The sequence below is a fragment of the Palaemon carinicauda genome, chromosome 1 (genome assembly GCF_036898095.1).
Source record: "Palaemon carinicauda isolate YSFRI2023 chromosome 1, ASM3689809v2, whole genome shotgun sequence".
Taxonomy (NCBI): domain Eukaryota; kingdom Metazoa; phylum Arthropoda; class Malacostraca; order Decapoda; family Palaemonidae; genus Palaemon; species Palaemon carinicauda.
Window position 1 is genome coordinate 11,707,726 of NC_090725.1, and position 12,544 is coordinate 11,720,269.

The window sequence follows — 12,544 nt, forward strand, 5'->3', positions numbered from 1 at the left end:
AGAAAAGCAGCCATTAAATTAAAATAAGTATATTCCCACCGCTTAGTAAGAGGACATGCCCTATTGCATGGAAATATGAAATTATGTACAATGTTGAATGCCTTGGAATGCATACGATAAAATGACTGTACAGAACGTAGAAAATAGTGTTCCCCTGTTGTATGGGACCAGAAAAGCAGCCATTAAATTAAAATAAGTATATTCCCACCGCTTACTAAGAGGACATGCCCTATTGCATGGAAACATGAAATTATGTACAATGTTGAATGCCTTGGAATGCATACGATAAAATGACTGTACAGAAGGTAGAAAATAGGGTTCCTCTGTTGTATGGGACCAGAAAAGCAGCCATTAAATTAAAATAAGTATATTCCCACCGCTTAGTAAGAGGACATGCCCTATTGCATGGAAATATGAAATTATGTACAATGTTGAATGCCTTGGAATGCATACGATAAAATGACTGTACAGAAGGTAGAAAATAGGGTTCCTCTGTTGTATGGGACCAGAAAAGCAGCCATTAAATTAAAATAAGTATATTCCCACCGCTTAGTAAGAGGACATGCCCTATTGCATGGAAATATGAAATTATGTACAATGTTGAATGCCTTGGAATGCATACGATAAAATGACTGTACAGAACGTAGAAAATAGTGTTCCCCTGTTGTATGGGACCAGAAAAGCAGCCATTAAATTAAAATAAGTATATTCCCACCGCTTACTAAGAGGACATGCCCTATTGCATGGAAATATGAAATTATGTATAATGTTGAACGCCTTGGAATGCATACGATAAAATGACTGTACAGAACGTAGAAAGTAGGGTTCCCCTGTTGTATGGGACCAGAAAAGCAGCCATTAAATTAAAATAAGTATATTCCCACCGCTTACTAAGAGGACATGCCCTATTGCATGGAAGTATGATATTATGTACAATCTTGAATGCCTTGGAATGCATACGATAAAATGACTATACAGAACGTAGAAAATAGGGTTTTCCTGTTGTATGGGACCAGAAAAGCAGCCATTAAATTAAAATAAGTATATTCCCACCGCTTACTAAGAGGACATGCCCTATTGCATGGAAGTATGATATTAAGTACATAGACCCAGCATTCGATTTTCAAATAAATAAGCGCATATAGCCAACGTACGCATTATATTCGCAAGGATTTAAGGTCTGCAACCGTCCTGCAAGTGCATTTCTAACATTCAGGGACACGGCGGACAGTAAAATTCAAGTCTTTCATAAACGGCCTTGAATAACCAGTCGGGGATGATGCAAGACGGAACATTAACGCACATGCGAACGCACACCAACGTACGGACCAAAGACTATATACTGAAGGAAGATAGGAAGGCTCGGGCTTTTAACACACAAATGAGTGTGATATGAAAAGATGCCAGATACTCCCATGCGAAACGAATGGCTCCATCTTTTGAGCGAGCAACCAAACATTCAGAGCGGCAATGCTTACGGGTATATAGGATGGAATTCGATTGTAAATTTTGCGACATATTTGTTCATAATTTGCTTTACTATGTCAGTATATTTTACTCATATATTCATGATATTCTTAAATTTTAGGTAACTAAATTGCAAATTATGTTTCTCAGTCTATTTTTTAGAAATTCAATAGCTATATCTCTTATGATTTAGTTAATTTTCTTGCAAATTTAAGTATTGTACAGTATATTACAACCATTTTTAAATGTTCTATACAATACCACATTCGAATAAATTAAAACATACTGTATATCTGATTTGTTAAACTTAGCCACAAATGCTTATATGAAGGCATACATTTAATTGCAGTTTGTAGGCCACTGTAAAATGGAGAGATATTAGGAGTATAAAAACACAATTGTATTTTGTTTTTTATTGAAATGGAAACGCATGATGCACTCATGTATAGTTTAGTATTATAAACTAATAAATGTATAAATGTACAATCAAAAGGATCAAAATAACACAAAACTGTATCACACACAAAAATAATCAATAGGGGGTTGGAAATAGAAATAAAGTAGCATACAAGCTAACAAAAAATGAAAAACAAAAGAGATTTACTGTGGATGCCTTGCCTTAATCTTACATCCAATATCAGTGGGGCTTACTCATTAGCAGCACATACTGCATGTATTATACTGTTTGGACTCACCGTTCCTTGTCCTTAGGGATCCTGTGAAATACCAAATGAGGATCAGTTTCTTTTTGTTTATGGCACACAACACACTTGTGTGACTTCTTTACTGTCGGCGCCATGATTTCGTTTGAGTCAACTGTCAAATTCTGAATATAAACAAACAGACGACAAACGACCTACAACGCCATCTGAAATCGGAGCAACCAACTATTGTGTTCACTTTGGAGTTGCCAACTAGCGTATCGACATTCTATTTTGAGCCTTCCTATCTTCCTTCAGTATATAGTCTTTGGTACGGACGAACGAACGCACACGAGATATCGTCTGCAGCAGCAGCCGCCATAAAGTCGGCCTGATGAACCAATATAACGTTGACCGTGTATTGTGAGGAGAGACCTGTTTAAGGATCCGTTTGCAAAAACCGTTAAATCTCTCTATTTTTTAATATTATATTCCCCTTTTTGCCCTTCTCCCCCCATTCCATGTACTCGAAAGCTGTTTAAAAACGTCGTCTAAACTTTGCCTTCGAAAACTTAGAGGAGATATACGCATGTTATATAAAAAAAACCGTTGCGTTATATAGGTAAACCAGTAACAGAGAGAGAGAGAGAGAGAGCCCAGCTGCGCCTGGACGCCACGTTAAAAAAAGTAGCATATAATCAGCAGGGGAAAGCAGCAACGTAAGGATCAGCTGTTTGGGCAATAACAAGAGAAGAGCAACTGGGAGAGAGAGAGAGAGAGAGAGGGAAAGAGAGAAAGAGAAAGAGAGAGAGAGAGAGAGAGAGAGGAGAAGAAGCAGGCGCACCAATACCATGTACACCGTCTCTCGAGGTACTCCAAACAGAATCATCAACAGAACTCGAAGAGGTAAGAGGTAGAAGAAAAGAGGACTTTCATTTTACCTCCTCGGAGGGTTTTTAAAATGTCGGGGAGGAGAGAGAGGTAGAAAATGGTCTCCTCCTCCGTGAGTGGTGGCGTCATTTGGGAACCTATTCGATCAAGGCAATATTTTCTAAGGAAAAAAAAAACAATTTTTGCTAGAAAACTCCCATTTTCTTCTATAGTGACATTTATTTCGTGGCTAATAGTGATATATAATCTAATATATATATAATCCTACCACCTTTAACGTCAAGGGTCAAGGGAAAACTGGGGTAATTATTTCCCGAAATTTCCCGTAAAGGAAAAGTGATTCAATATATCAATATATAAAAACGTTTGAAGCCGAATAGTGAACCCAAAATAAATGTTTTCTCCTTCCAGATATCAACCAGAAACTCGAATCCTTCGACCAGATTCGAGAATTGACGAGGAAGAGCAGTAACCACCTTGATAGTGACGAGGGAGGTGAACACCTCAAGCAACCGCAGGAACATCACCATCAGCATCACCATCATCATCACCACCATCAGGAGGCGACCATGACGTAAGAAATGATATATTTGTAAAAAGAGGGTTTCCTTTTCCATTGGGTTCTTTCCGGGCTTGTAACCTTGGGGTTGGATAGGTTGGGTTTCGTGTGTACTCTCTCTCTCTCTCTCTCTCTCTCTCAGTGGAGGCTAGACAGGTTTTCAAGGCAATTTTAGGTTAGGCAGGGAGACTATGTCGTACGTAGGTTAGGCTACGGAACCATTTCGTACGCAGGTTAGGCTAGGTGACGCATACGTAGGTTAGGCTACGGGACTGTGTCGTACGTAGGTTAGGCTTGATGACTCGTGCGTAGGTTAGGCTAGAGGTAAATTTTCAGGCTAGATGACTCGTACGTAGGTTAGGCTACGGACTGTGTCGTGCGTAGGTTAGGCCAGGGGACTTTGTCGTACGTTGGGTTAGGCTACGGGTCTATGTTGTACATAGGTTAGGCTACAGACTGTGTTATATGTAGGTTAGGATACGGGACTGTGTCGTACGTAGGTTAGTCTAGGGGACTGTGTCATATTTAGGTTAGGATACAGGAATGTGTCATACGTAGGTTAGGCTACGGGTCTATGTTGTACGTAGATTAGGCTACAGACTGTGTTATATGTAGGTTAGGCTAGGGGACTGCGTCGTACGTAGGTTAGGCTAGGGGACTGTGTCGTATGTAGGTTAGGCTATGGGGACTGTGATGTACGTAGGTTAGGCTACAGACTGTGTTATATGTAGGTTAGGATACGGGACTGTGTCTTGTTTAGATTAGGCTAAGGGACTGTGTCGTACATAGGTTAGGCCAGGGGACTGTGTCGTATGTAGGTTAGGATACGGGACTGTGTCTAGTTTAGATTAGGCTAGGGGACTGTGTCGTACGTAGGTTAGACAAGGGGCTATGTTATGTATCTTAGGTTAGGTGCCTAGGCTATCCATATTAGGTGAGGTATCAATGCTGTGCAGGTTAGGTTAGTTTTCTAGCGCAGCCTAATAGATGAAGGCTAATTATTTTGATATGACTTATCATCTCATGTTAAAAGCATGTTAGCCAGGATAGTAGTCATAGTAGGGTAATAGCAAGACCTGTTAATTTTTCACATATAACACGTGAACCGTTTTGGCTTTCTGTTTATCTTTTGTACTGTTTAATGTTACGTTGGATTTCGTAAATACGATTAAATTATTGTGGAGCTTTTACCTCAAGGTAGTGTTGCTTTTGTCGATGAAAAAGCTTTTTGGGATTTAGTAATATGGTAGCCTTGATATTGATTTCTGTGTTATACTTATTTTGCTTTTGTGTGTTTTTGCAGTCGTTGTTTTTTAATTTTAAGGGGGAAGATGATACATGTAGGCCTGAAAAAAACTGGGTGCTGTTTTTCTGTTTTTCATTTATGGCATGATCTCAGAAATTATTCTTTGGTATGCAATCTCAGTAGTTTTAATTGGAAAAAAAACACGAGAGTTCTTGCTTCACCGTGCGCTCGCTTCGCTCGCAAAAATATAAAAACATCAAGCTTATTATGTACTGGCAAGCAGTAATGTTGAGCTGCGCACGCTAACATTAATGAATGATTATTTCTTTTATAATTATTCCCGGTATATAATTTTATAGGAAATCTAATGGTTCTCGCTTCGCCTTGAAGTGAAGTGAGATCGCATACCAAAGCAAAACCACGACTTTGAGATCGCACACCAAAGCAAAACCACGACTCTGAGATCGCACACCAAAGCAAAAACACGACTTTGAGATCGCATACCAAAGCAAAAACACGACTTTGAGATCGCACACCAAAGCAAAAACACGACTTTGAGATCACATACCAAAACAGCACCGAAAACTGTTGTTTGTTAATTGTATAACTTTACACCATCACTAGTAACTATAAAATCCTGCGATTGCCTTAGCCCAACCTACAACACTGTCGTTAATCATGTGAGACTTACCCCTTCCTCCCCGCGACCATCGGTTAGCTAACAGACCCAGAATGTCACGTTCATAGTCAAAGTATTCCCAGGTATCTGAATGATGTACAGTACTTGCAAACTATTATTGTATAATTGGCCGACACAACCAGCTTTTTTTAACTATATTTTCCCAGGAGCAGGTATAAAGATATTACAATATTCTACAGTACAGGATTAACCCTTTTACCCCCGGAATATTTGGAAATTTCCAACCCTTAACCCCCAAGGGTTATTTTTTTTCAAGTACATTTTGCAGTATATTTTTTTTAAATTGCTCTAACAGCCTTAATTTTTGTCATAGAGAGGTCAGGTTGGTCTCATTCTCTTGGAAAATGCCTGAAGTTTTTCAAAAAATTATCAAAAATATGCAAAAAAAAATTAAATAGCATTTTTTTGCAAGGACGTACCGGTACGTCCATGGGGGTAAAGGGATGAGTTTTGTGAAACGTACCAGTACGTCCTTTGGGGGTAAAAGGGTTAAGTTTGGTATTTTCAATATTAAACTTACCCGATAATCATGTAGCTGTCAACTCTGTTGCCCGACAGAATTCTATGGAGGGATACGCCAGCTATCACAATACTAGAAGGGGGTGTTCTTACCAGCGCCACCCGTGGCCAGGTACTCAAGTACTTCTTGTTGACACCTCCTCAATTATTCCTCTGTCGTGCTTCTGACAAGACGTTCTGGGATACGCTTATGTTCTTGGAGTATTTTCACGACTTTGGTGAAGTATTTCTCTTTGATTTCGGCTGTCGCTTTACTGGAAACTTCTATTTTAGCTTAGTTAGCTTTTGGAATTAATTTGATTATTTTTGGTGACGAAGAGAGTATGAACTCTCGTTCACCTTTCAATGGCCGACCCTTCCCTTAGACGGAAGTGTTGGTGTCTAAGAGAGTATAGACTCTCTTTCTTAATTTTGCTTAACAAAAGTTATAGATTTATTTTATATCTCTCCGCCTCTTATAGGCCTCTTCGATTAACTTCCTTTTATTATAAACTTATTAAAATTAATTTTTATATTTGTTTATATTCGACCTTCCTAATAGTAGGCGGTCTTTTCTTGGTACCGAAGTTAATTATCGTGAGCCCGTCATTTCGGTTTTACCTGTTAACATATTATGCTATTTTAAGGTCTTTGAAAGAATTTCTTTGATAGTCTCGTACTTTTTCAAAGTTGAACTAACGTTTTGTTTGTCTCGGCAGTTGTTGACGTTCAGAACGTTTCAACTTGCACTCTATCGTTACGATAGAGAAAGAATGTTCACGGTTTCACATTGCAGTAAGAGTAACCGTGTCTAGCGTTTTGTTCATTCTTTCTTAACTTAATGGTTTTGATCCTAATAAAGGAACTTTTCTTTTTGGGAAATATTTCAGTTTTTTCCTTTAACAATAATATGTTTTAACGATATATATGATTGGGCTCTTCTCTCAGGTTCTAAGTCAAGAGAGAGAGAGAGAGAGATAGAGACGGAGGGAGAAAGAGGATAAACGTTTCCCTCAAGCCTGCCAGGCGTACGAGTAACGTCGTTATCGTTTTGCTCTTATCCCTAGTCTCTTTAGGGGAAGAAACTAAACGTTTCTAGAGTGATCTAGTGTTTAGTCTCTTTCCAGCCACTGAATTTTCTTTCATTAGATTTTTCTGTTACATTGTAATTCTGTTTTCGCAATTACTAACTTTTGAGAAGGATAGAATTGCGTGTTTCAGGTACAAACCACTTAAAGTTTCGAGTTCAGTGAAATAAGTGCAAACAGAAATCAAAGTGATAAGTGATTTGCGCAAAGTATGTCAGTGTTATGCGTGAGGGTACTTTTGTGCGCGCCAGTCGTCCTCCCAGTCCGGGACCTCTTGCAAGCTCCCAAGCCCAGGGGAGAAGCAATGTCGAAGGGCATAAGGGTTCGGCAGGCCTTGATCGGCGCACAGAAGTATCCTCGGTGGTTGTGGGCGTGTCTTACCGAGACCGTCACTCCCACCCGCAGACGATTGAGCCCTTATTTTGCTCGTCTGCAGAAGAGATTTAGAGGAGAACATAAAGGCAGAGTTACGCTGGTCTCAGGTCTCAAGACCTCTTAAACGTAAAGTCCAGACCTATGCCAGACGTACGAAGTAAAGTTCAACAACCCGGATGCAGTCATTGGGTTAGCTCTGTCTCTCCTCAGTCATCAGTTTGTCGGGCTGAGAGTGCGCCTACACTCCCCCCCTCCCCTATGCTCGCTCCGCCTGATCGCAGTACCACCTGCCAGGCGTACGATGTTGTGGATTCTACTACAGTCCATGCAAGCACAGCTTTCGGACCTGATGCGTGAGTGTCGTGCTGAGAGTGTTGCACCTCCTCCTCCTCCTGCACCGGTGGTGCACCAACCGCCTGCACCCGTTCAGCCTGTGCTGCACCCGCCTGCACCGGTGGTGCACCAACCGGCTGCACCCGTTCAGCCTGTGCTGCACCCGCCTGCACTCGCTGCACCCAGTCGCAGCACCATCTGCCAGGCGTACGATGTTGTAGACTCTACTACAGTCCATGCAAGCACAGCTTTCGGACCTGTTGTGTGAGTGTCGGGCTGAGAGTGTTGCACCTCCCCTGCACCCGTTCAGCCTGTGCTCAACCCGCCTGCACTCGCTGCACCCAGTCGCAGCACCATCTGCCAGGCGTACGATGTTGTAGACTCTACTACAGTCCATGCAAGCACAGCTTTCGGACCTGTTGTGTGAGTGTCGGGCTGAGAGTGTTGCACCTCCCCTGCACCCTTTCAGCCTGTGCTCAACCCGCCTGCACTCGCTGCACCCAGTCGCAGCACCATCTGCCAGGCGTACGATGTTGAACCTCTTTCTGTGTTCGCTGTTCCCAGTGTTGTTCAGCCTCAGCCTTCTTTAAGGCAACCTTCGGTTTGGGATCAGGAGGATTACCCCACTCTTCCTCCTCCTCCCCTGGCTGCTCCACCGGTGGTGCAACTCTCGGTGGAGGTACAACCTCTTCCACCTGTGAGTCAGTCTCCTCAGCTGCTGCACCGAGCTCAACCCGTGCACCCTGATAATGCACCTTCCACTGTTGTTGTTCCAGCTCGTTCTGACTCTGCTGTTCAGCATACCTTACCTCCTTTTTCTAACCATGGCAAAAATATGATTCATGAGTTATGAATGTAAGGTAAACATTATGTTGATTTTTAAACCCCATGCAAGCATGCATAAAGCACTCTAGCACTGGTCATGGAATTTCTGAGAAATGTTAAACGCCATGCACACGCTCTGCTTTCCTTACAGCAGGCTCTGCTTACAGCAGGCTCTGCTTACTACATGCTCAGCATTCAGCATGCTCTGCATTCAGCATGCTCTGCATACAACATGCTCTGCATACAGCATGCTCTGCTTTCAGCATGCTATGCATACAACATGCTCTACATACAGCATGCTCTGCATACAACATGCTCTACATACAGCATGCTCTGCATACAGCATACTCTGCATTCATCATGCTCTGCATACCTTACCGCATGCTTCTCAACATATCTTGGGTTGTTGCCAACTCACTAGACTGTCAAGCAGTTTCATAACGTTGCCTTCTAGTCTGCTGCTTTTGCACCAGTGAACCCTCACTCAGAGAACTTAGCTTTTCTAGGATAAGGTCCCTGTAGATGAGAAAGTTCTTTTCTCCCTCCTTCTGATATTCCCTGAGGACTCTGTCATTTGGAGGGAGCCTTTAGCTGCATAACCTCTTATGGACTTTTATTTAAGCATAACATGCTTACAGGGAAGGTAATGGTTCCACTTCAGCCGCTAATCCCGTCTGTTACCACACCTGCTCCCATAGACCTTGAGCTGTGTTGCATGACATGCAGTCCAAGCTTAGTCCTTGTTAGAGGATTTTTGTTTACGGAGTCAATGTGTCACGGGGAAGACGTTCAACAACCAACAGAAGGGACTTGTTGTGACGCAGTGCGGCAACCTCAGCAACCCGTTAAGGAGTTGTCTGTACGACCCAGATAGTCTAGACAGATTCGGGTTGTCACTGTACTTCCTCGCTTGCCCATGATTGTCAGTTTACAGACTGTGCAGCAGTATCATGATCTTGTGTCCGGCTCCGTCAGACGACTGGCTTTTAAGAGCTCCCACAAGTCGTCGCTGTCTGGAGATTTTCAAATGGACTATGGATCTGACCAAGGAACTGGGCCTCCTGGTCAATTTTGAGGAGTCTCAGCTCGTTCCATCCCAGACCATTGTTTCCTTGGGTATGGATCTTCAGAGTCGAGCTTTTTGGACTTGTCCGTCGGCCCCAAGGATCTTCCAAGCCCTAGAATGCATCCAGAGCATGCTGAGAAGGAACCGATGCTTAGTCAGGCAGGGGATGAGTCTAACAGGGACACTTTCATCGCTGGCCCTGTTCATCGAGTTAGGGAGACTCCACCTCCGCCCCCTTCAGTATCATCTAGCTGCTCACTGGATAAAGGACATGACGCTAGAGACGGGCTCAGTTCCTGTTTCCGAAGAGATGAGGTGTACTCTAACGTGGTGGAAGAACAGCATTCTTCTCAAGGAAGGTCTACCTTTGGCTGTTCAGACCCCCGACCACCGTCTCTTCTCGGACGCATCAGACACGGGCTGGGGTGCGACACTGGACGGACAGGAATGCTCGGGAACATGGAATCAGGAGCAAAGGACACTTCACATCTATTGCAAGGAGTTGTTGGCAGTTCATCTGGCCTTGATAAACTTCAAGTCTCTCCAGCTTACAAGGTGGTGGAGGTGAACTCCGACTACACCACAGCCTTGGCTTACATCTCCAAGCAGAGAGGGACTCATTCGAGGAAGTTGTTCAAGATCGCAAGGGACCTCCTCATTTGGTCAAAGATCGAAAGCTCACGCTGGTAACGAGGCTCATTCAGGGCGATATGAATGTCATGGCAGATCGCCTCAGCCGTAAGGGTCAGGTCTTCCCCACAGAGTGGACCCTTCACAAGAATGTTTGCAGCAGACTTTGGGCCCTGTGGGGTCTGCCAACCATAGTTCTATTCGCTCCTCGATGACCAAGAAGCTCCTCTTGTATTGTTCTCCGATTCCAGACCCAACAGCAGTTCGCGTGGATGCCTTTCTGCTGGATTGGTCCCATCTCAACCTGTATGCATTCCCGCCGTTCAAGATTGTCAACAGGGTACTTCAGAAGTTCGCCTCTCACAAAGGGACACGGTTGACGTTGGTTGCTCCCCTCTGACCCGCGAGAGAAGGGTTCACCGAGGTACTGCAATGGCTGGTCGACGTTTCCCAGGACTCTTCCTCCTAGAGTGGACCTTCTGCGTCAACCTCACGTTAAGAAGGTACACCCAAACCTCCACGCTCTTCGTCTGACTGCCTTCAGACTATCGAAAGTCTCTCAAGAACTAGAGGCTTTTCGAAGGAGGCAGCCAGAACGATTGCCAGAGCAAGGACGACATCCACTCTCAGAGTCTATCAGTCTTAATGGGAAGTCTTCCGAAGCTGGTGCAAGGCCAATGCAGTTTTCCTCAACCAGTACCACTGTAACCCAGATTGCTGACTTCCTGTTACATCTAAGGAACGTAAAATCCCTATCAGCTCCTACGATCAAGGGTTACAGAAGTATGTTGGCAGCGGTTTTCCGCCACAGAGGCTTGGATCTTTCCTCCAACAAAGATCTACAGGACCTCCTTAGGTCTTTTGAGACCTCAAAGGAACGTCGGTTGTCCACTCCAGGCTGGAATCTAGACGTGGTCCTAAGGTTCCTAATGTCATCAGGATTTGAACCGTTCCAATCAGCCTCTTTTAAGGACCTCACATTAGAAACTCTTTTCCTCGTGTGCTTAGCAACAGGTAAAAGAGTAAGTGAGATCCACGCCTTCAGCAGGAACATAGGTTTCACATCTGAAACGGCTACATGTTCCTTGCGGCTCGGTTTTTTTGGCTAAACGAGCTTCCTTCCCGTCCTTGCCCTAAGTCGTTCGAGATCCCAAGCCTGTCCAACATGGTGGGGAACGAACTAGAGAGAGTACTTTGCCCTGTTAGAGCTCTTAAGTACTATTTAAGAAGGTCAAAACCATTACGAGGACAATCAGAAGCCTTATGGTGTGCTATCAAGAAGCCTTCTCTACCAATGTCTAAGAACTCAGTTTCTTACTACATCAGGCTTCTGATTAGAGAAGCAAATTCTCATCTGAAGGAAGAAGACCTTGCTTTGCTGAAGGTAAGGACACATGAAGTGAGAGCTGTGGCTACTTCAGTGGCCTTCAAACAGAACCGTTCTCTGCAGAGTGTTATGGATGCAACCTATTGGAGAAGCAAGTCAGTGTTCGCATCATTCTATCTCAAAGATGTCCAGTCTCTTTACGAGTACTGCTACACCCTGGGTCCATTCGTAGCAACGAATGCAGTAGTAGGCGAGGGCTCAGCCACTACATTCCCATAATTCCATAACTTTTTAACCTTTCTCTTGAATACTTTTTATGGGTTGTTCGGTCGGCTAAGAAGCCTTCCACATCCTTGTTGATTTGGCGGGTGGTCAATTCTTTCTTGAGAAGCGCCGAGGTTAAAGGTTGTGATGAGGTCCTTTAGTATGGGTTGCAGCCCTGTATACTTTAGCACCTTTGGGTTGATTCAGCCTCCAAGAGGAACGCTGCGCTCAGTAAGGAAGACGAACTTAAAAAAGAGACAGAGTAACGGTTCAATTCGACTTCCTTACCAGGTACTTATTATTTCATTGTTATTTGAGATAACTGTTATATGAAATATGGGATACTTAGCTATCCTTTAATCTTGTACACTGGTTTTCACCCACCCCCCTGGGTGTGAATCAGCTACATGATTATCGGGTAAGTTTAATATTGAAAAATGTTATTTTCATTAGTAAAATAAATTTTTGAATATACTTACCCGATAATCATGATTTAATTGACCCTCCCTTCCTCCCCATAGAGAACCAGTGGGACCGAGGAATAATTGAGGAGGTGTCAACAAGAAGTACTTGAGTACCTGGCCACGGGTGGCGCTGGTAAGAACACCCCCTTCTAGTATTGTGATAGCTGGCG

The 12,544-nt window shown here is 43.3% G+C and overlaps 2 protein-coding genes across 2 annotated transcripts in view; both read left to right on the top strand.

Annotated features, from left to right (window-relative positions):
- LOC137646969 (apolipoprotein D-like) overlaps positions 1 to 12,544 on the top strand; it is a 227,335-nt gene that overhangs the window by 71,086 nt on the left and 143,705 nt on the right. The window lies entirely within an intron of this gene.
- Positions 2,727 to 12,544, top strand: part of LOC137646946 (MAPK regulated corepressor interacting protein 2-like) — a 51,739-nt gene continuing 41,921 nt past the window's right edge. The window contains exons 1-2 of the mRNA XM_068380019.1: positions 2,727 to 3,014; positions 3,411 to 3,573. Coding sequence (XP_068236120.1) covers positions 2,960 to 3,014; positions 3,411 to 3,573 — 218 coding nt within the window. The 5' untranslated portion in view covers positions 2,727 to 2,959. The remainder of the gene's footprint in view (positions 3,015 to 3,410; positions 3,574 to 12,544) is intronic.